Source organism: Bubalus bubalis, chromosome 11 (assembly GCF_019923935.1).
Source record: "Bubalus bubalis isolate 160015118507 breed Murrah chromosome 11, NDDB_SH_1, whole genome shotgun sequence".
In the NCBI taxonomy this organism is placed as follows: domain Eukaryota; kingdom Metazoa; phylum Chordata; class Mammalia; order Artiodactyla; family Bovidae; genus Bubalus; species Bubalus bubalis.
The window spans coordinates 93,642,365-93,666,938 of record NC_059167.1 but is presented as its reverse complement, the minus strand read 5'-3'; the positions used below and the strand labels follow the sequence as shown (position 1 = coordinate 93,666,938).

At 37.5% G+C, this 24,574-nt stretch overlaps 1 protein-coding gene across 1 annotated transcript in view; it reads right to left on the bottom strand.

Moving 5' to 3' along the window:
- The window catches only part of AP3B1 (adaptor related protein complex 3 subunit beta 1), a 237,333-nt gene that overhangs the window by 30,490 nt on the left and 182,269 nt on the right, over positions 1–24,574 (bottom strand). Inside the window, exons 23-24 of the mRNA XM_006068949.4 lie at positions 7,119–7,350; positions 2,569–2,653 (exon numbers count right to left, since the gene is read on the bottom strand). Coding sequence (XP_006069011.1) covers positions 2,569–2,653; positions 7,119–7,350 — 317 coding nt within the window. The remainder of the gene's footprint in view (positions 1–2,568; positions 2,654–7,118; positions 7,351–24,574) is intronic.

Genomic DNA, 24,574 nt, shown 5'->3' with positions numbered 1-24,574 from the left:
AAGAAAGATTCATTATACTTAACCTATAAACTTATTTAAAAGTGTCTGTGTATTTCCTAAATCTGGAGGTTTTTATCATAAAAAATTCTGTCAGAAGCCACCTAAAATTTAGATAAATAAAATGTCTCAATTCTTCTCAGAATAAGAACAAAGGACATCAAATCAAAATAACAAATTATATCTTAAATCAGAAAAATATAAAAGAAATGAGTTCAAAGATAATTTTTTTTTCAAAGATAATTCTTAAAGACACAAATACAGCTAATTTGCTAATAGTTATTTCATCAGAAGTATATAAAATATTATATAAAACAATAACAGTGAAAAATCTCAATCCTAGAAAAGCTCTTTTAAATAGTATTCACCTATGAAACCTTGCCAACTGATAAATGTTCTCTTTTGAATTTCATCAAAAGCAGTTTATAAATTAAAGTGAAAAGGGAAAAATGTATGGGTTTTTGGTACTGACAGAATCAGTAATCCTCCAATTTAGGGGCTTAAGATACCATAGAAAATGTTTCAAAAGGTATCTTCCCTGGGCTAGCCAACATTATGAATTTAATTTCTCCTGAGTTTTCCTCATGAATTTTCTCGTAAATTTTTCAAAAGCATAGAGATACGCAAAAAAAAAAAGAAAAAATTAAAAAAAAAAAATTTAGCAGGCTCTAACAAACTGACTAAGCCAAAGCCTTTGACTGTGTGGATCGCAATAAACTGTGGAAAATTCTGAAAGAGATGGGCATACCAGACCACCTGACTTGCCTCTTAAGAAACCTGTATGCAGGTCAGGAAGCAACAGTTAGAACTGGACATGGAACAACAGACTGGTTCCAAATAGGAAAAGGAGTACGTCAAGGCTGTATATTATCACCCTGCTTATTTAACTTCTATGCAGAGTACATCATGAGAAACACTGGGCTGGATGAAGCACAAGCTGGAATCAAGACTACAGGGAGAAATATCAATAACCTCAGATATGCAGACGACACAACCCTTATGGCAGAAAGTGAAGAGGAACTAAAGAGCCTCTTGATGAAAGTGAAAGAGGAGACTGAAAAAGTTGGCTTAAAGCTCAACATTCAGAAAACGAAGATCATGGCATCCGGTCCCATCACTTCATGGGAAATAGATGGGGAAACAGTGGAAACAGTGTCAGACTTTATTTTGGGGGGCTCCAAAATCACTGCAGATGGTGACTGCAGCCATGAAATTAAAAGACGCTTACTCCTTGGAAGGAAAGTTTTGACCAACCTAGATAGCATATTCAAAAGCAGAGACATTACTTTGCAAACAAAGTTCCGTCTACTCAAGGCTATGGTTTTTCCTGTGGTCATGTATGGATGTGAGAGTTGGACTGTGAAGAAAGCTGAGCGCCGAAGAATTGATGCTTTTGAACTGTGGTGTTGGAGAAGACTCTTGAGAGTCCCTTGGACTGCAAGGAGATCCAACCAGTCCATCCTAAAGGAGATCAGTCCTGGGTGTTCATTGGAAGGACTGATGCTAAAGCTGAAACTCCAATACTTTGGCCACCTCTTGCGAAGAGTTGACTCATTGGAAAAGACCCTATGCTGGGAAGGACTGGGGCAGGAGGAGAAGGGTACAACAGAGGATGAGATGGCTGGATGGCATCACCGAACTCGATGGACATGAGTTTGGATAGGCTCTGGGAGTTGGTGATGGACAGGGAGGCCTGGAGTGCTGCTATTCATGGGGTCACAAAGAGTCAGACACGACTGAGCAACTGAATGAACTGAACTGAACTGATGTTGAAATTGAAACTCTAATATTTTGGCCACCTGATGCAAAGAGCTGACTGATTTGAAAAGACCCTGATGTTGGGAAAGATTGAGGGCTGCAGGAGTAGGGGACGACAGAGGATGAGATGGTTGGATGGTATCACCGACACAATGGACATGGGTTTGGGTGGACTCCGGGAGTTGGTGATGGACAGGGAGGCCTGGATTGCTGCGGTTTATGGGGTCGCAAAGAGTCAGACATGACTGAGCGACTGCATTGAACTGAATCAACTGAAGTTTAACTATGTATGGAAGAAAGAAAAGTGTTAGTCATTCATTCGTGTCTGACTCTTTGTGATGCCATGGCCTGTGGCCCATCAGTGGCCCATCAGAAGAGTGAAAATCGAAGTGCTAGTCACTCAGTCGTGTCCAGCTCTTCGCCACCCCATGGACTGTAGCCCACCAGGCTCCTCGGTCCATGCAACTCTCCAAGCAAGAATACTGGAGTGGGTTGCCATTTCCTTCTCCAGGGGATCTTCCTGATCCAGGGATAGAACCTGGGTCTCCTGCATTGCAGCCAGATTCTTTATTGTCTGAGCCATCAGAGACGCTCTTAACCACATACAGCAGACTGTAATGCCTATTTGTGTAACAAATAGTAAAAATACATATATCACACATAATCTGTGCAACTATTTCACAGCAGTCTAAATACTGCCAAAGAAAAACAAGATTGTGTAAATATTTTCTCTCATAGAAAAAGCTTTTGAAAGTCTTGATTTTGATCTGCTATTGTTTATAGTAACAGGAAACACAGAACAACTGAACTTACCACAACTGGAAACTGGCAGTCTGAGTGGAATCACAAAAGTCAATACCCATTGAAACAGTAATGGATCCCGCAGGCTCAAGAGATTCTAGGAAATAAGATAATTTAGACATGAAAACACAGAGGAAGTGAAAAAGAGGCAAACTAAACACTGAAAACATAGGTAATGTTTGTGGTTTGGTTAAAACAGTCAAATTTAATGATAATTTGCAAGAATAATTTGAAACTAACGGTATTAAAGCAAATTATAAAGTAATTTCACCTCAAGGCTTTCTTTTTCACAACTTAATTCTGCACATAACTACAATGAACATATTACATCTATTTGTTTCAGAAATATAGCTCATCCTGAGAAAGTCCATGTTTTACAATATTGTCTTGATAGGAACTGAAGGTGAGAAGGAAATAAATGTTTTCCCGTTTGGAACATCTGTACCAGACTCTGGGTGTTTTAAGAGATTATGTGCTTAAAACTATGGAATATTTACTCTAGATATAAAAAATACATTTTCAGCAAAGTCCTAAATTTTCACAGGGGGAAAAAGTCCAAAATTTAAAGCTTGCAAATTAAAGCAAAGTTGGAAGAAGAAATTAACTTGTCCTCAGGTATTACTGAAGATAACTGGCATTATATGAACCAAAACAGTAAGTCTAATTGTATTATTTGAACAATTACTCAAAGAAAATTTAGTAATAGATTATGTTATCTTGAAAAAACAAATTATAAAATGACATTTTGTAGATGTGTAATTTCTGAACCTTCACCTATCAACTAATCAAGTGTGGGAAATAACTGCTTCAATATACAGGACTGGTTGATAATAATAAAACTCAAGATAAACAATAACACGATTTTACACTGCTTATGACTCCAGAGTCAAAGAGTAATGCTGTACATTAGAATAATAAGGGATCTTAAACATATACCTATTTAGTATAAATATTTGTATATACTCTGTATTTAAATAGAAACCATTCACTTTTGATTTCTACTTTGTTTAACGTCTCCAGTATAACTGTGGTTGTACTGTTAGTTGCATCATTAGATGTAACTACATTTTAGCAAGCACACGATGGTCCAGTAGACTGTGATTACCCTAGGGCTTGTGATAGGTATAATTTCCCATTTAATGCTAACCATTACAGAAATCATGGTACAGGTAGGACAAAATAATTCAATAAGCTTAAAATATTAACAAGTATTTTTATATCTAAGCCTAAATGAAGATTAAGCATTATAAGGAGGTATTTGATGCTGATTTTTAAAGTGTTATTGGTGTGCTGATTCTAGTTGGAATTCCATTTATTTTTAAACCTAACATTTACCAGGAGGGTATGTAAGTGCCCCAGAAGCCTTGCTACTTAATCTTTGACAAACAGACTTTACTGTAAATAACTACAATGATAGTTTTCTTGCATTTCTCCTAAAGCTTACACCTTATAGCTGTCAGTCACACTGTTCAATGCTCTTCTTCACTGAATCCTTGATGCTTTCTTCTGTGCCACAGATATACTGGGGTTTAGTCTTGTTTTCACCTGACACCACATTGGTAGCAAATGCTGTCATCTCCAAAAAACAATGGCACTCGGGACTAGATCTTTTATATCACGTATCCTCATATCTCATTTGACCAAGTGACAGTTCTTAGGATGCCTCGATGATGGCACTGTTTGACACAGTTTCATAACATCCGCAGTCTTAAGATAATTAACTGCAAGCTGAGTGCCATACTAATTCTGGAGGCTAGTTCATGATCAGTGGTATGTTTTATTATATGAAAGCTTCAACAGCAGAGGGGCTTCCCTGGTGGCTCAGATGGTAAAGCATCTGCCTGCAATGCAGGAGACCCAGTTCGATCCCTGGGTCGGGAAAATCCCCTGGAGAAGGAAACAGCAATCCACTCCAGTACTCTTACCTGGAAAATTCCACGGACTGAGGAGCCTGATAGGCTACAGTCCATGTGGTCACAAACAGTAGGACATGACTGAGCGAACATGAATTCGGACACTTTCAAGAGCAAAGTGACCGGCATAAAATTATTCATATAACAGATTTTTATAATATTTGAAGCCTACTATAATACATTGGAAAAGTTTATTCAGGCAGGGGTCTATAGTTGAATACTGGTTCTGAATCATCACAATATACATGAGAGGGTTGTGTAGAAATGGCTGAGAAATACTGGTTCTATTACACCACTATATTAATAACGAAAAATGAAATCAAACAGGATGCTGTCTACTATGACGGGACAGTTGTATAGTAACTAGTGAAATCTTAGCTGAACTCAAATTTGTCAAGTGTTAACACAGAGTCGCTGAATATAGTGCAGAGAGCCTAAGGCTATTCTTTTGGCGGGGGGGGGGGGGGGGGGGGGGGGGCCTGTGTTTTAAATCTCCTGTGTACATGTACCTGATCTTGTACACTCATGCAAGGAATCCAGTTTCATGCTAAAGGCAGGGCAAAATCCTGATAAAAAAGTTTTCTCATATTACAGAGAAAAAAAAAGAACAGACTGGTGACAAATAAGAAAGTCACTGGACTCCTTAACATATGTATATGTGCTTATTAAAGAACACAAATATCTTACTTCCCTTATTTCACAAAAATATGAAAATACAGTATTTTTTTTGCATCCTTAGGATGTTTTTGGAGGACTAATTAAGATATATCATACTCTGAACTCTACTGTTATCTACTGCCCAGGAATCTATACTGCATGGGAAAGAACTCTGTATCTTGAGGGTATCCAGTAAATGCCAACAAAATGAATGAAACCCTATGGTCAGGAAATCTGCCTAAGAAAAGAAAGCCTATTACTAGTACTGAGGCAATGATATATATTCATATTTTATTTTTGTGTGAAGGCCATACTCTGAAATTTATTATATTTATTTCTTCTGTTCTACATAGGCCAACAAAAGGTCAACTCATCAACTCATTGTGCCAGCTCAAAGAAATGTTAATACTGTTCTACTGTTTTAACCTTTGGATAACATTTTCAACCTTCAGACAATGCATATATCAGTTGCTTGATGCTTCTTAAAGTAACTTTTTAACTAGATAAAAAAAGCTGGATTGCAAGCAATAAAAAAGAACACAAATTGGGATATTCTTAATTCCTTGGCAATATGTTAACCACAAAATAAATAAGAATCAGCACACTGTATTCTTTAAATGGTGTCTTAATTACCAAATTATTTTTTTTTAATGATATTAAGTGGGTTCTGAAATCAATTTACTTTAACTCTACTTCTCTCTACTTTGGCTGCTACCAAATTTCATCTAAATATTAGGAATTTTTTATATCTTTGTGGAAAAAATATAACACAAAGGATGACTTTTTTATTGAATGACTCATTAAAATGACAGAGGACAGAATTCAACAATGTCAAAGAGCTCACTCAGGCAAAGATGGAGAAAGACAGAATAACTATGATAGGAAATAATGAGTAAAGAAGGCACAGTTACCTGGTCAAAAGGCTTTGCTCACCTAAAGTATTATATAAAAAAGGAACTATGTGGACCTATCTGATTGTAACACTTCAAGGATTCAATGACAGAAACCTTGTATCACTTTTAATTAAGATCTTTTCTGAAGCTTCTTTCAACTAACTTGTAGGACTGCCTCTACTCACACAAGACCAAAATAGAGCTAAACATTCGAACTACTGTACCATTTTAAAAATTCAAAGCCAGCCATACAACTGTCACACTTAATGCTAAGAAGGTGTACTTCCTGTAGCAGCCGGGGAGACAGTATGATGTGCTGGGCCCTGAGGCAGCCTGGAAAGCACTGGTGCACAGCAGGGGCAGCCTACTTGGCATCAGCTGGGTGTGCAGCAGGTGGGATAAAGCATGGGTACTGCCATACTCTTGCGCTTTATCCATGAACAGCGAGATTTCTGGGTTTGTCCTTTAGTGTGAAAAGATGCTGATTTTTAAATGGTGGCAACAGATTAAAACACATGGTGTGTGAAAAAAAATACCAGTGGGCATTTCTGCCTTCAGAAACATACTGTGGGCTTTCTGCCTTCAGAAAGAGGAAGACAAACAGAATTGGTATACACCCTCTCAGTCTTTGCTCCCTTTATGTTTCAATCTATAGAATGTGAAGGAAAATGGGAAAGAAAAGATGCAGGAGGTACTGTAACCAAAAGGCAAAGTAAAATCAGGCAGGGAAGGAAGCTGACCAGGAAAGGAGGTGCAGGTAGGAAAAACGCAAAGCAATTTTGATTCTCCAGAACCATTCTTTCATTAGTACTGGTTATCACCATTGATGGTACCTGATTTGCTAAGGGCAAAGAAATGTACTTATCTTATACGATAAATTTGGTTTAAAAAGGAAAAACTAATGTTGGGTTGGCCAAAAAGTTCATTCCAGTTCTCCCATGCCATGGTAATGAAAATCCCAAATGAACTTTCTGGCCAACCCAATATAAATTGAGTTTGCTAAAAATCAATAAAATAAAATGTATTCTACTTTATTTTAAAAATAAACACATTTAATTATCAATTCTAGTTAAAGCAATAAATGAGAATTAATATTTACCTATTGGATTAAAAACATGCATTTGCATGCCCATAGGAAGCTTTTTGCCCCCTACGTGGATATTTTCTATCTTCTGATCAGTGGTATTATTCAGTGTTATTTGCACAGAGACCATCTTATCACCAAAAATGCAAGGCTGTCTTGGAAAGAAGTAATGGGCAGCGAGTCCTTTCCCACTCATTCGATGAAGCAGCACATGAGTTTTCCCTGGTACAAAGACAGGAGTACTGACCTATTGCACATTGGAAAAAGAAAAAAAAAGTGAATTAGTGAATATGATTACTAATTCTTAGAAAATATGTAAAAATTTGTAACATTTAACTCCTATTTTCCCTAAAGTATTAAATAAATCACAATAAGACACAATAGTAGGGTATTGCATAGATAGGTATGAAGTCAGAAATTATAAAAATTCTTCCATACTCCCTAGGTATATATTAAAATATTTTGACAATCTACATCTAAAAAAGAAGAAAATAATTGCAGTTATATAAATATATATATATTTTTAGAGTTTATAAACTTTATTTTCTTCCTAGGTTTAATATATTTTGGACATTTTGCCAATTTTCTTTTTATTTTTAATAATTTGTCTTTTGATTTCCTTGGGCTCTCAAACTATAAGGCAGAACTTGTATCTGCGTATAAGTTCATTATAGGCAGATTATAATATCTTTCATTACAGGTAGATACTTATACTTTCATTTCCAATCTTGACTCTTTTAACTTTTTTCATCTTGAATTTCTTTCACTATAAACTAAAGACCTCCTTTTTAAGTGGTTCTTCTTTTGCTTTAACGATTAAAAGATCTTCCCTGCCTCAAGATTAGTAACTATTCATTTACATTTTCTTCCAGAGCTCTTATGGTTCCAATTTTTCAATTTATGAGGAACTAATTTAGGTAGAGAGTGCCTTGAACTGTAAGGAGATCCAACCAGTCCATTCTCAAGGAGATCAGTCCTGGGTGTTTATTGGAAGGAATGATGCTAAAGCTGAAACTCCAATACTTTGGCCACCTCATGCGAAGAGCTGACTCATTGGAAAAGACTCTGATGCTGGGAGGGATTGGGGGCAGGAGGAGAAGGGGACGACAGAGGATGAGATGGCTGGATGGCATCACCGACTCGACGGACATGAGTTTGGGTGAACTCCGGGAGTTGGTGATGGACAGGGAGGCCTGGCGTGCTGCGGTTCATGGGGTCTCAAAGAGTTGGACACGACTGAACGACTGAACTGAACTGAACTGAATTTAGGTATATTTACTCTATATTTAATCATTTTCCTCCAAATACTTAACATCTGTACATGATTCAATGACTAGCTTTTCCTCAATGATCTGTAAATGCAAACATTCTATTTAGTTAGAGACATTTTGGAACTTTGATAGAAGTGCTAAATCAGTACCATACTGTTTTATTTCTTAAAGGCCCACAATATGATTCAGTTGTTTGACAAAACAAAGTGTCCTTTATTCCTCCACCCACCCCGGCCCCCTGCCAATATTTTCTTGGCTAATCACCTGTTTCTGTTTCCACTGAACTTTAAACTCTTTGAGCTAAATTCAATTGTGACTGGAATCAAAGGCAGCATATTAAGTAAAAAAAAAAAAAACAACAAAAAACAACCCATCCATTTTAAAATCATAAGGTGGCTGGCTGTCTTTCCATTCAAAGCGACTTGACAAAGGAAGGCTTTAAAGAAAAAAAAAACAAAACAATTTGTCATTAAACAGGCCCAATCAAGATTTGTTCCTAACAAGTGTACTCTCCCAAACTAGGTTTCCTATTATAATTTAACCTGCTCAACAGGTTCACTATGCCACTGACACCTGATATATAAGAAGCCTAATAATAATACTAATCATTTAAAATGCATCAACAAAAATCCAAGAGTTAAGTAGGAAAGCAGAAGAGAAGCAGGAATCTGGAGTTATAAGCAGCCAGGAATGAGCACTCTAGACATCATATAAGGTTCTTTGAAGTCAGGCCTTATGTCATTTAAGAGCTATCAACTTGTCTGAGTTGGTTTATTGAATTCTCTCAATGTAGTTCTGGGACACATGGTCCAATTTGTCTCAAAATTCTGCACCTTTATCATGACAGTTAAAATGATGCTAAAGCAGTGTACAGCAATGGAAGAAAAACAGTGTAACTGTCTTCTCTCATTCTTCCCACACAGCCAAATTCAAGAAGCACTCTTTAATGAAGTTAGCATCTAAAAACGTCCTCCGTAACAATCCTCCAAGCGTATCCATGATAATGCAAAAAAGCCTATGTTTTCTTTCACAGTAAATAGCTCCTAAATGGCATTTAGAGGGTAATAATATAGCTTTTTTTTAACTACAGAGATGGGCTAAATGAGAATGACTGGTTTTTCTAACCTATTTTCTAAGTTCATACAAGTCATATTTAGTGAATCTCCTCCAATATCTTAACTACATAGATGATATTTTGTTCAGGAAAACTAGTAGGTTCCATAAATCCTTTGCCAATTTCCACATGTAATACAATTAATCCTGACAAGAAAACAAGATTTTAGTTCAACGTTTTGTGTATCAGATTAGTTACCTATACTCCAGAAGCACGCATATGATCTGCGGGTGCTTATATTCTAAGATGGTTTTTCTGACTTTACAATTGATAAATAATGATTATTTTACTAAATGTTAAAACAATAGTAAAAGGTAAATTAATTAGAGAATAACCTAGGCTGCAGCTGTGAAAATGAGGATTTAAGTTTAAGGATACCTGAAAAATCTGAACAAAACAGACCATCTTTGGCCCACAAGCCAAATATGACCTGCTGCCTGTCTCGTAAAGTTTTGCTGGAACACAGCCATTTGCATTCTTTGACATATTGTGGATGGTTGCTCTTCTGCTCTACGGTGGAAGAGCTGAGTACTTCTAATGCCTAACATATTTACTATATGGACCCATTATAGAAAAAGTTGGCTGACCCCTGACCTAAGGGCACAATGTCACATCCTTCCTTCTCCAGTTGTTCCTCATATTCTCTCACAGTTCTGTGCAGCCTCTAAGGAAGGGCATTAACAAACAGCTTTGCTCCTGAAAATCTTTTCCAGGACGTATAGCAAACAGTCTTTGGAAACGGTTCAGTGCCTCCCCTCTGGTGCAAAGGTTGAACAGATTTACCAAAAGATCCTTATAGAAGGTTGGGATCTTTTATGCTAAACATCTTCTTCTCTAAAGCAACACACTGCATGTGCAGTCATATCTAGCATTCATCATGTCACCCTGTGAAAACTGGGGAAGTGGCAAGAACGATGTTCCCCTGGCTACTGCTACTGCTGTGAGTAATAAATTGTCCTTTGCCTCTGACACAGGAGTCTGTGTCTTCTATTAGTAGCCATGAAATCGTCTCAGGCTAATTTGTTAACTGGCAAGTGAGGCACCATCGCATACCCTTCACAGTTCTTTGATACCTATTCATTTCCTTATTTTTTGGTCACTCAACAATTCCCAGATCCACTTACTCCAAAGAGCTAAATTAACACTGAGTAGGACTATCATGTACAGCTGTACAGCTATAACTGCCTGAGACAGGAATATGAGCTAAAAACCTAGCTTATACTCAAGGGCACCTTTACAGAATCTTCACAATGGTACCACCTGGGCTAGCACACTTTGCTACTGAGAAGCCGACTTTATATAGTAGAAGCTACTTTTTTCTTTTCAATTTCCTTTGTAAAAGTTGATTTTATAACCTGGATAATTATTTCTATGGGTTTCTGATGTCTTACAATGTCTTCTGATGGCTGACAATGAAGTATCAAGTAAGATTTATGACAGACACTGAGGAATCAGAATTCAGTGTTTCAGGATTTCTTTTACCTGGTTGAAAACTAAAGGCTAGTCTTTCAAAGGCGCTTTCTCCCCAGTGCTCCACCTACAGAGGTTATGTCTGGGACTGCCTAACACATCCGACCATTTTCTAAGAATGTTGCCATTCAGTTCCTGACGCAGCTGGCATGTTCTCATGCTAACTCATGATCTGACCACATTAAGGAATGGCTCAGGAATGGATGCCTGGCCCAATGAGTACCTTTTCTAGGATTTTTGGATTTGGCACTTGGGAAGTAGGGTCAATCTCTCTCAATTGGCTAAAAGTCTGAGATTTAAAACTCTAATATCTGTGGCCACATTTCCTGCTGTATTGCTCAGCAAGAAATAAAACAGAGCACAGATGAGAGACAGAGAGCCCTGCTCGTATCTTTGGTTTGGGTGGTTCTTAAAGCTGACATATTCTTACCATTTCTGAAGCATAGTTTTTTATAAAATACTCTAGGAAGTGGAACCCCCTGCCCCTTTTCTTTGGTTTAAGCCAGTTCAAATTCAGTTTCTGTCATTTAACTCCCCCAACTCTACTACTAATCAGGATTAGTCAGATTTCAGTATGCTAACTGGGGGACTGGGGAATAAAATCATAATGGGAGAATGTACTTTCTCATTCTTTCCCCTAAAGCCCTGGTAGAGATGTTATGGTGAAACTCATGCATGGCATCTGATTAAGTTCAACCATATGAGTACCAATTCTGTAGATCAAAGAGTTGAATTAGAGCAAAAATAAAAGCAAAAACAAACAAATGGGACTATGTTAAACTTCACAGTTTTTGCACAGCAAAGGAACTGCTGACAAAATGAAAAGAGAATCTACTGGACAGGAGAAAAGATTTGTGAATGATATGACCCATAAGGAGTTAATACCCCAAATACATAAACAGCTCATACAATTCAACATCAAAAAAACAAACCACCCAATTAAAAAATGGGCAGGAGATCTGAATAAACATTTCTTCAAAGACAACATACAGATGTCCAGCTGGCACATGAAAAGACACTCAGCATCTTTAATTATAAGAGAAATGCTAATTAAAACCACAATGAGATATCACTTCAGAACTATCAGAATACACACCACATCTTCTCTATCCATTCATCTACTGATGGACATTTTGGTTGCTTCCAGACCTTGGCTATTATAAGTATGTTGCTATGAACACTGAAGTGCATGTAGTTTTTCAAATTAGTGTTTTCTTTTTTTGGATATGTACCCAGGAGTGGAATGTAATATGGCAGTTCTATTTTTCACTTTCTGAGAAACCTCCATGTTATTTTTCACCAATTTACTCTCCTACCAACAGTGTAGACGGGTTCCCCTTTCTCCACATCCTCACCAACAATTGTTGTGTTCCACCAATGTAAATTGGTGGAAAATAATATGGAAGTTCCTCAAAAAACTAAAAATAGAACTACCATCTGACATTTCACTCCTAGATACATATCCAAAAAAAAAAAAAGAAAACACTAATCTGAAAAACTACATGCACTTCAATGTTCTTAACAACATATTTACAATAGCCAAGATCTGGAAGCAACCAAAATGTCTATCAATAGATGAATGGATAGAGAAGATGTGGTGTGTGTATACATACACACACATATACATACAGTGGAATACCACTCAGTCATATAAAAGAATAAAAATTTTGCCATCTGCAACAACATGGATGGACTTGGAGGGTTTTATGCTAAGTGTAATAAGTCAAACAAAAAAAGACAAATACTATATGTAGAATCTAAAAAAGAAAACATACTAGTGAATACAACAACAAAAAAGTAGACTCACTGGTATAAAGAACAGACTAGTGGTAACCACTGATGAGAGGAAAGGGAGAGGAGAAAGATGGGAGTAGGAGCTTAAGAGGTACAAACTAATAAGTATAAATAAAATAAGCTCCAAGGATATATCATACAACACAGGGAATACAGCCAACATTTTATAACTACTATAAATGGAGCATAACCTTTAAAAACTGATTCATTATACTGTTCATCTGAAACGTAAATAATTTTGTACATCAACTATACCTCAAAAAAAAAAGAGACAAAAAAAAAAGGGGAATTAGCAATTCTTAAGGTTCAATCTAAAAGCCTGCTTTGGTTCCAGGCTACTCTCTTTAGGGAAGAGGAATTCTTGATGTGCCCATACTACTCACTGAAGTTCTATGTTGAGGCTACAGAGCAAAACCCTGGCTAATAAAGCACTGGTTTGCCCGTCTTTGTTCTCTGACTCTATGTCTCCCATGGGTATCTTGGGGAGAAAGGTGAGCGGCCACAACCTCACATCTGGATTACTCCTATAGCCTTCTAGTTGGTCTCCTTGCTCCTATTCTTGCATCCTACAGAGCACATACTGAAAACAGAAGACAGTAAGAATCAGTTAAAATAAAGTTACATCATGTCGCCTCTCCGTTCAAAACCCTTCAGTGGCTCCCAATTTCATTGAAAATGAGACCTAAAAACTCTTATAAAGGCCGATAAGGCCCCATATGGCCTGGCCCCACTGTGTTTCTTTGACCTCATTTCCTGTTACTTTTGAACCCACAACTCCCTTCACTCCAGCCATCCTGACACCCTTCCTACTCCTTGCACACACCAGTAAGCCTCCCACCCAGGGCCTTGGCACTGGATCCCTCCTCCTGGAATGCACTATCTCCAAATACTCACATGGCTCGGTGCCGATATACCTTTGCTCAAGTGTTTCCTTCTTAATGAGGTTAACCCGTTTGCATCTCTTCCTTCTGATTCCCCTTTCTTCTTTCTCGATAGTCACTTAAAACCTTCTCGGATACAATACACATGATCACGTAATTTGCTTATTTGCTATGTTTATTATCTGTCTCTCCATTTATTCCTTGATTTTATGTTCAATTTATAAAACACAACTGTATCCATTTTTAGAACTCGAAGTATACTTCTTCTACTTTAATTTAGTCTACAGAGATCTACAGGTAATATACTACTAGCATTGGTCATAACTATACTTAACAGATGCTGAGTGCTCAACACTCTTCCTAAAAATATTATGGTCTTTCAAGGAGCTTACGGTGTTGATACCCTAAAAATATTATGGTCTTTCAAGGAGCTTACGGTGTTGATACCCTAAAAATATTATGGTCTTTCAAGGAGCTTACGGTGTTGATAAGTGAAGATGATCAATATTAATATTTGTTGGTTTTAGGATATGACTTGACTAAAAATTTCCTAGTGCATATAATTATACACAAATCAAAAATACCATATTTCTTAAAGGTACACACAAAGAACAACTTAATAATTAGAAGGATTTCTATGATACAGACACTAATTCTTAAAGTATCCAGTTCAGGTAAAAGCATTATTTTCCATTAAATATTGAAACTTGTATAAAGAGGATACTATGAAAGACAATATTTTTAAAGTTTTGATTTAATTATTTAATTGCCAATGTTCAAATAATTAAAAACTTAGCTAATGCAAATGATTTGGGTTACCCTATGATTCCTGAGAAGGTAATTAGCTCAGTAACTGTAATAACTCTAAAATATAAAGCCCCCTTCTAGAGTTAACAGAACAAAAAGCATCAAGTAACAGTGAGATAATCCTCACAAATCTTTACACAGCATATGTTTAAATAATAAAAGTCATTTGTGTACCTTTAGATGGTTTATGAAAATAACCAATCAATTCTGCAGACACAACATTATTTCTAAAGGAAATCTATGTGACTCATGATGCCTGTAGATACACAGAGACAAACCACACATATTTTATCAGTTTATTACAGTAAGCAAATAAGCGTGGAATGAGAGTGCTCATAACTGTCTACTTAGCACTTACTGAAACATTTATAAGAGCTGTTATCTTCCTAATAACAGACAGACAGCGTGCAATTTTAGAGAGGAGAAAAGCTTCATATTTTTTAACACTTCACTAAAAAGTAACTGAAGAGTGTAAAATGAAAAATACTCTGTGCAGTTAGCTGGTAATGGACCATATTATCAACTCAAGTTAGATTTATAGGATACAAACTAGTCACTAATAGTTATTTTATGACATAGCATGTCTGCTTTTTTTTGAGATTATTAAGATTAAAGTTGTAAAACTTCTTTCAAAATGATTGAATTATAAAATTTAAATGAGAATTGAAAATAAAACAGGGAGTATCAAGTAAGTGCCTAAGAATAAACCTTGTTCAACATCTGCGTTACTATTTCAGAGATGACACTTCCACATAAAGCTTTATGAAAAATATGTCTTCTAGTCTTTTGCTTTAATCCACATTCAGACACTTAATCGTTTTTAAATATTATCAATCTACTCTGTTTTTGGACTTCAAAAATATAAAGGTCTATAGTACATAAAATACTTTCTTTGTATCTAATTTTGTTTGGTTTATTTTACGGCAGTATATATTTAGGTATATGATTTATAAAAAAACGACCAGAAAACAGTTGTAAATAAAGATGCAGTTTCATCTTTAAAATTAGCACTTTTTAAACCAGTGTAAATCTCAACTGGTAAGAACCATAATGCAGAAAGCTAGAGTATTGCTTTATTTGCCCAGTAAACTATAGAAAGTGAGCCCACTTTAATATTTAGTATTGGGTCCAGGTGGCACACGGTAGTAAAGAATCTGCCTGCCTATGCAAGAGATATAAGGGTTCGATCCCTGGGTCGGGAAGATCTCCTAAGGAAACGGCAACCTATTCCAATATTCTTGCCTGGAAAATTTCATGGACAGAGGGGCTTAGCAAGCTATATCGTTCAGGGAGTCGCAAAGACCCCACACGACAGAATACACACACACTCACACACCTAGTTGTTTAGTTGCTAAGTTGGGTGTGACCCTTTTGTGACCCCACGGACTGAAGCCTGCCGGGCTTCTCTGTCCATGGGATTGTCCAGGTAAGAATCCTGGAGTGGGTTCTCATTTCCTTCTCCAAGGGATCTTCCTGAACCCAGGATCAAAATGCTGTCTTCTTCACTGACAGGTGAATTCTTTATCATGAGCCACCAGGGAAGCCCCTCAGCACCTAGTACAGGATTTAAAAAAGCAAACGGCAGTATACCTATGGTTGATTCATGTTGACATCTGGCAGAAACCAACAAAATTCTGTAAAGCCATTATCCTTCAATTTAAAAAAAATGAAAAAAAAAAAAGCAAAGGGCAAATTTGTTTAACTGTTAGCTAGAACTATATTCTAGAAAGTATCAATGATTGCACTAATTACTCTTATTTTAGTCATCAGTATATTCACCTCTTATTTTGGTAATAAATAAAAGTGTATTTGCATAAACAGCTGAGTACATTATCAACAAACATTTAGTGAGAACCTTACTTCATGCATGGTGTTAAGCAGGCTCCAGCAAACTTGGCCTGTCAATCAAAACTAGTCCACTGCTTTTGTGTAGTCTGTGAGCTAAGAATGGTTTTTACGTTTTTAAATGTTTGAAAAAATAAAAAGAAATAACATTTGGTGACACTAAAATGATAAGAAATTAAAATTCAATGTCCACAGTTTTACTGGAACACTGCCACATTTCATTCATTTCTATATTGTCTCTGGCTGCTTTGCCACAGTGGCACAGTGGCACGGTTGAATGGCTGTGGTCTGCAAAGTTGAAAATATTTACTCTCTGGCCCTTTACAAAATGTTCGCTGACTCCCATACAGGATGTGTTCTGTTTCCATAGCTCTTGAAAGGAAGGTAAAATCAGTTTATAATAATATCCTATTCTTTCCTCTCCCCAAAGGAAAATTTATAATCCTCACTGTCAATATTCTACTTTTTAATAAATCTGAAATCCAGAATGATGTGTATATACTTTTATATAGTTGTATATATTATATATTCCACTTTCATAGAGGAATAGTTCCAGAACCATGGATACAGATATGTTATACTAGTCTACTATTTTTTTTTTTTTTTCGTATTTTCTTTCGGACTTCTGACTTAAAGTGAAGTGAAAGTGAAGTCGCTCAGTCATGTCCAACTCTTTGCAACCCCATGGACTGTAGGGTGCTAATAAAACCAAAATAATCTGGTTTCCAAAGTGTTTAGCATAAACCTTCTAATAATGGGCTACAATAAATTTCGTCATAACCAGAGCATTTTACACAAGAACAGAACAATTATGTGTGGTTATCTGACAAATATGATAATCATATGATCTTAGCAGTTCACCTGCTTTCTGACAATATCAATGACATCATATGAAAAAAGAAAATGGTAGACCCTCTTCCTTTTGAACCAAACTCAGAACTGTATGGCATTGTGTTTGACATCCTTATTTCCCTCCAACAACTACTTGAGAAGTCTGATGTCTTTTGTATTCGTTTTCTTCTTTTCTGCTGTCTACCACCAGCTTAGTTCAAGTTCATCAGTGACACTTAAAACATTAAAAAATTTTTAAATTTGAAATGGCAAAAGAAGTGCAGTTTATTGAAAACAATTTCAAACAGTATGGAAATCTTTAATCATAATTAATGATTTGCTGTACCTCCCAAGTCTTTGCTCGCCTCTTATTTCTGCTTGCTCATTCAAATTGGCCTCCCTGTCTCTTGACTCTCCCCTCTGCAACCTGTACCACAGACTGTCGTAGACTGTACCTCCCTTACACACTCAGTGAGGAAGTGGGCAGAAAGTGTTGAGCTTTGAAGCCAGATAGATGAGTTGAACCTCTGGCTCTGCAACTTACTAAGCCTATGACACTAAAAAAGTTACTCATACTCTAGAGACCTCAATTTTCACATCTGTGAAATGGGAAAACTACCATCTATCTTTCAGGGTTGTAAATCTAGGCTAAATATTGGAGGAGTGAAGGGCCTGAAGGCGTTAACATGATAGGCACAAGTATGGGAGTAAGACATAACTTCAGAGCTGAAATAAAAGAGTATCTGGTTGAAATTCTGTACAGGTCAAAATCTGGAATGGAACAGATCAAAGAGTCTGTGAGGTTACCTATGTCACAGGTTGATAGTATACACAGTGAGATCTTCCTGGGAGACGTGGGGCTGGAGAGATTATGTGAAAGACACCAAGATCTTCATGAATGGAGCCAAGGGATGAACAGATCCCAAGACGAGAATAACAAGGGAAGGAAGAGGGTGTAAGATGATGGAATGGGCCTCAGAAGAGGAAGGAACATAAGGATGGAAAGGGAATGGCCAAATGCAACATCTGGGAGCTTCACACAAGCCATCTTGCTGTTAATAATGATTTTGTCAAAGAATTCTAGAGAATTCTGAGTGAGGTCATGCTGAGAATATCTACTATAGGACAGCAAGATCCAAAGGGAGACCCTAAGGGGGAAAGCCAGGCTTTATAATAGTACTTTATCAAAGTATGTGAGGGGAGTAGTAGCTGTTCCACACATTAATTTCACAAATGAAATTAGGGGCCAGCAGCATCTAAAAACTGGCCATGCGGCTTGCGCTGAAATGAACTGTAACTCAGGAGACCGAGGGATGGGGATGTCATCTAGATGAAGTCTGCGAGGAAGGAAAAGAAGGATGTCTTAGTTGATGTACAAACTGGAAAGGCACTTTTATTACTGCTCTTTTCAAGTAGCAGGTCTCTGCAGGCACACATTCTTTGACTCTAACAAAGAAAAAAAGGATCCTTTTTACATCAGAGATGCCAATCGGACAAACTATAAGTTGCTGAGGAATTCCTGATGTAGGGCAAGTTTGGGGAAATGGGTTCTCTGAGAGCAAAGAACTAGGTAGCTAGCTCTCTCTGTCACACACATACACTTTTTCCTGATCTGTGTACAAATACTGGGTTAGCCAAAAGTTTGTTCAGGTTTTCCTGCAAGATGTTATAGAAAAACCCAAACAAACTTTTTTGCCAAGCCTATGTTTTATATCAGAGAAGGCAATAGCACCCCACTCCAGTACTCTTGCTTGGAAAATCCCATGGACGGAGGAGCCTGTTAGGCTGCAATCCATGGGGTCGCTAAGAGTCAGACACAACTGAGCGACTTCACTTTCACTTTTCACTTTCACGCATTTGAGAAGGAAATGGCAACCCACTCCAGTGTTCTTGCCTGGAGAATCCCAGGGACGGGGGAGCCTGGTGGGCTGCTGTCTATCGGGTAGCACAGAGTTGGACACGACTGAAATGACTTAGCTTAGCAGAGCATGTTTTATATTTTCCAGTGAGGAGGTAGGTAGGGACGACACAGGAAACCCAAAAACCTCTGGAGTCCATGTCTGTGACAGCAAAGCCTCTGATGAGAGAGACTGTGGGTTATGACACGGGACCCTTAGAGTCTCTGGAGTCCACATCTGTGGCAGCAAAGCCTCTGATGATCCACCTTTATGTTCAGTAAAGTCAACTGAGATGAATTTTTCTGGCTGAAGACCGAGGAGCGGGGCCTCAGTGCCTGTATCTGCACCAGTCCAAGTTCTCAGGCTACCCCTATGTTTGGCATAGGAAACCTTTCTCTTCAGAAGCAAGAAAGGCTATGGAACCCTTCTTGTCAGGTAGAGTTACTGGCGGCAGTAGTAAGAAAGAAAACATTAAATTTTAGAAGAACTTAAAAGTTATTGATGAGAAGAAACTTATTAACTTCTCTGAGCCAGAATTTGTAAAATAAAGGGTGCTATATGCCCTGTGCTCAGTCATGTCCGACTCTGTGTAGCCCGCCAGGCTCCTCTGTCCATGGGAACTCTCCAGGCAAGAATACTGCAGGGGCGGCCAATTCCTCCTCCAGGGGATCTTCCCCACACAGGGATCAAACCTGCGCCCCCTGTGTCTCCTGCACTGCAGGCGGATTCTTTACCCATTGAGCCCATTGGGGAAGAAAATAAAGGGTAATACTACTTTATTTGTAGGACTGTTTTATAAGGATTCAGTGAGATACTACATATGCAAGTGTTTTGGAGCTGAAAGTACTCGTCTTTCGTTATCATTAAAGACAACGTTTATTAGCAAAAGGAAAAAAACGCTGGCAGAACAAAGATCAGAATTTACCACTTTTAACTGTCATTTCTGTTAAGCAATAAATAATCTATGATTCTTTAGCTTTTTCGATAACCAGAAAGTATTCCTTGTGATAAAGGGAAATAAAGGTCAGTCCTGAAAGCTAGTGGGGAAACTTCTTCCTCTTCTTCAGGAAGTGGGAGCAAGCAGCATTTATGATTTCTTTCAAAGACTGATGATAACTGAGGGAATCTTATGATCTTAATTATGAATCAGTATCCTTAGTCAGCAGAATAACTTTCAGAAGCAAATCAATAAAAGGAGATTAGATTTTTAAATTATGTTATATAATAAACTAGATACCTGAAAATGAATTTCAAGCGATAATTTCCTAAGCACACAAAATGTATGATGTGATGCACAATCTCAGATAAGTCTGAATGCCCTAACATCATAGGAAGACTACTACTCTTTGAGATATTTATACTTCTTTACTTCATCAGAAGTACCATATTAATAAGACTCCCACCATCTACCATCAGTACTGAAATTACAGAAGTCCACTTTTATGCTAATTATGAAGAATTAACTCTCAGTGTTTGCACATGTTGCAAAGAGCAATGGAGAATATCACTTAAAAAGAAAGTAGTAAAGGTAGCCAGAGGCACTGGATGGGGCACTAGATCAAACTGTTAGGACTGGGGTTACGGCTTCAACCTCAGCCACACGTTAGCAGTGAGAACTTAGCTAAATCACAACCTCACTTAGTTTCTGCTTTTCTCTTCTGTAAAATGGGGCTAATTATACATATCCTGTCTACTCTGCTGAGCTGTTCTCAGGATAACAGGAGATTGTATATGTGAAATTGATTTTTAAACTGTTCAATAAAAGGCATTACTGGGATTATTAGTAAATTGAGTTTTCAGTCAACGTTAAAACATCAATCTGTCTGATAACATAGGGTCTTGAGGTTAAAAGTACATATCAAAAAACTGAATCACCATTGGAAAAGGGCTTTTAAAACAATATTGCTGTATTTATTGATAGTACCATCCAAAGGCCTTTAAAAAAGTAATCCCTTCCCCCACGTCCTTTTTTTTTGTTGTTGTTGTTAGTCCTGGGTGACGAGGACTGTTCTCTAAAAGGTTTCTAAATGATGTTGATATTAAAAAATATAGTATCACCATTTAACAGCCTTTTAAAGAGCAGGCCCTAGCCTGGTCTTTGTTAACAACTGAGGGGGAAGGGACTATTTTTTCAAAGGCTTTTAGAGGATGTTGTTAAAAGAATATATAGTGACATCATTTAAAAGCCTTTTAAATAATAGTTCTCCTTCCTTCCCAATTGTAATGTCCTTGGCTTTCATTTATTTTGTACTACAAACTGAAAATGGACAAGCCAACGTATTATTGGCTATGGCAGTCATTTGCTGGATGGAGGATGATGCATTGCTTTAAAAAACGTTGATGTTCAGGAGTAAATTCAGCTCTTTGAGAACATGGCACAGAACACTGTACTCTGAGCACAGTTCTATACTGGCCACCCACCTTTTCATTGAGTCATGGCACCCTTTGCTTGTTTTCTCTAGGAGTTTTCCAAAGAAGAGACCATGCAAACAGGAAAGGAGTCATAACTAAGCCATTACAAGAGTTCCAGCGACATAAATGTTATCCTACTGCCCACTGATACTTAAGTTAATTCTCCCACCCAACTTACAGCAAAATCTAACTCCTATTCTGCTATTGTATTAAATTATTTCTCCCCTGCTGCTGCTGCTAAGTCACTTCAGTCGTGTTTGACTCTGTGCGACCCCATAGATGGCAGCCCACCAGGCTCCCCCGTCCCTGGGATTCTCCAGGCAAGAACACTGGAGTAGGTTGCCATTGCCTTCTCCAAGGCATGAAAGTGAAAAGTGAAAGTGATGCTCAGTCATGTCCGACTCTACACGACCCCCATGGACTGCAGCCCACCAGGCTCCTCTGTCCATGGGATTTTCCAGGGAAGAGTACTAGAGTGGGGTGCCATTGCCTTCTCCTTATTTCTCCCCACTATCCCTCTAACTTTAGACTCTACTTCATGAGGAGACAGCAGTGCACACTTAAGAGTTCCTTTCCTTATTTAGCTCTCAGGGAGAGGAAAAACTAACTCAACTATTTGGTTCAAAGCACAGTCAGTAAGCTTTGAGATAGGTTAGCTTTTATTATCTTTCACCTAACATACCAAAGCAAAAGTATTAGCCCCAGGGGTATCATCATAAAATAGGAAAAAACTTTTAATTTCTTATGCTGCATTTTTTTCATAAGTGTCCTTTCATTTTAAAAACAGAAATTCCTACAACACTTTGATGAAAAAAATAAACCTTTAAAAAACCTAAGCAGAGTCCTCCAAACACACTGCACTTTAGTTCTAAATTTCAGTGTATCCCTATTTTTTGCCAGTCTTGCACAAAGAACTCACTTGTTAGTTCTATGATTTGCTTAAATCATTTTTACTTATGCTTTACTCTAATAAATCATATGACTTGATTAAATATCAAATATTAACCATAATACAATGTTCAGCTCAAGTTCCAACTGATCTATTCAACTACTCCTGACCAAATCCAGTCCATAAGTGATGTGAGTCACATTCCATTTTGACATTCTTTATAACTTGATTTTCATATGATTATTTAACTTTATAACTTTAATAAGATTACTTAAGTTTATTCTTATGAACCATGTAAGTAGAAAAGTGCTGTCGAGAGAAGAATTTCTTTGCATGATTTAAAAATATATAACTTTAGAATTCTGTTGTCTTAACAGCATGATTTTTTTCTGCCTATGTGATAATACTTACATTTTAAAATGTCTTAAAATTTCTGCATAAATAGTCATGTCATTTGAGACCTGCTTCCATTATCTATTGAGATAAATCAATGTTTCACTGAGAAATGCTAATATAATAGATTCTAATAAATGAAAATTGGTGAAAACTTTGAAATAAAAATCCTGACTTAAAGAAGCATCAAAAAGACAGCAACAGGAAAACACAGATGTATAAAATTTAATTTGATATGATTGATTTGAAAAATTTCAAATTTCTCTTAATTTGAGTGCTCCTGGGTGACTGCAGCCATGAAATTAAAAGACGCTTGCTCCTTGGAAGAAAAGTTAAACAGCGTATTAACCAACCTAAACAGAATATTAAAAAGCAGAGACATTACTTTGCCAACAAAGGTCGTCTAGTCAAAGCTATGGTTTTTCCAGTAGTCATGTATGGATCTTAGAGTTGAACTATAAAGAAAGCTAAGCATTGAAAAATTGATGCTTTTGAATTGTGGTGTTGGAGAAGACTCTTGAGAGTCCCTTGGATGGCAAGGAGATCCAACCAGTCCATCCTAAAGGAAATCAGTCCTGAATATTCATTGGAAGGACTGATGCTGAAGCTGAAACTGCAATACTTTGGCCACTTGATGTGAAGAAAACCGACTCATTAGAAAATACCCTGCTGCTGGGAAAGACCGAAGGCAGGAGGAGAATGGGATGACAGAGGATGAGATGGTTGTATGGCATCAATGACTCAATGGACATGAGTTTGAGTAAACTCCGGGAATTGGCGATGGACAGGGAGGCCTGGTGTGCTGCAGTCCATGGGGTCGCAAAGAGCTGGACATGAGAGAGAGACTGAACTGAACTGACCAGAGTTAAGTAAAACCGCCATAAATAAGAATTGCTTGGTTAGGTAGCTGGCCATAATCCCCACAGGAGGGCTCCATTTGAATTTTAGGAATAGTGAGTGATCACCATCAACATCAAGATCTGGGAGTACATGCTTATCTGTGGTGTTAGGCTTTGGCTCTCCATCAGAATGCCCTCCATAATGCCATGGCCTTACCCTTCCACTCTTCCACAATTTGAAAGATGAGGAATGAATATCTGAGTAATCTTCTTCTCCCCAAAGGTGCTATACATGAGGTGATACACAGAAAATGGATCCCCAAAGGGATGTGAGTCTCCCCCACACAATCTATAAATATGTAATGATGCATGGCAGGGGAGAATTAAGATGGCTAAACAGCTGATTTTGAGATGAGATTTTCCTGGGTTGTCTATGTGGGCTACCATAACTGTATGGATCCCGTAAGGGAAAGCAGGAAGCAGGAGAGTCAGTGTTATAGGGATGTGGTATAAAGACAACTCAGTCATTGATGGCTCTGAAGATGTAACAGGCTATGAGCTGAGGAATGTGGGCAGCCTCTAAAAGCTGGAAAGGCAAGGAAAAGAATTTTTCCTTAGAACTTTCAGAAGAAAACACAGCTGTGCTAACACCTTGATTTTGGCTTGGTAAGACCCATTTTGGACTTTGACTTCCAGAATTGTAAGATAATAAATTTGCATTTGTTATACACCACTAAATTGGTTGTAATGTAGCAGTAATAGGAAACTAATAAAGTAATTATGGTATCTATTTGGAAACTACTGTTCTAAATTCTTATGTTACAAAACCCACCTGTGGAGTCTATGGTATATTTATTTGCATACATCTTTCAATGGCTGATGTGTGATCTGAGAGGCATCAAAAAATTCTGCTTTCCCTATCATATTTTCCCATTGGACTTAAGAGCCAACTAGCATAGACATTAATTAATTTGAGTAGTTTTCAAACCCGCTAGTTACTTGTCAGAATCATCTGGAGGACTGGTTT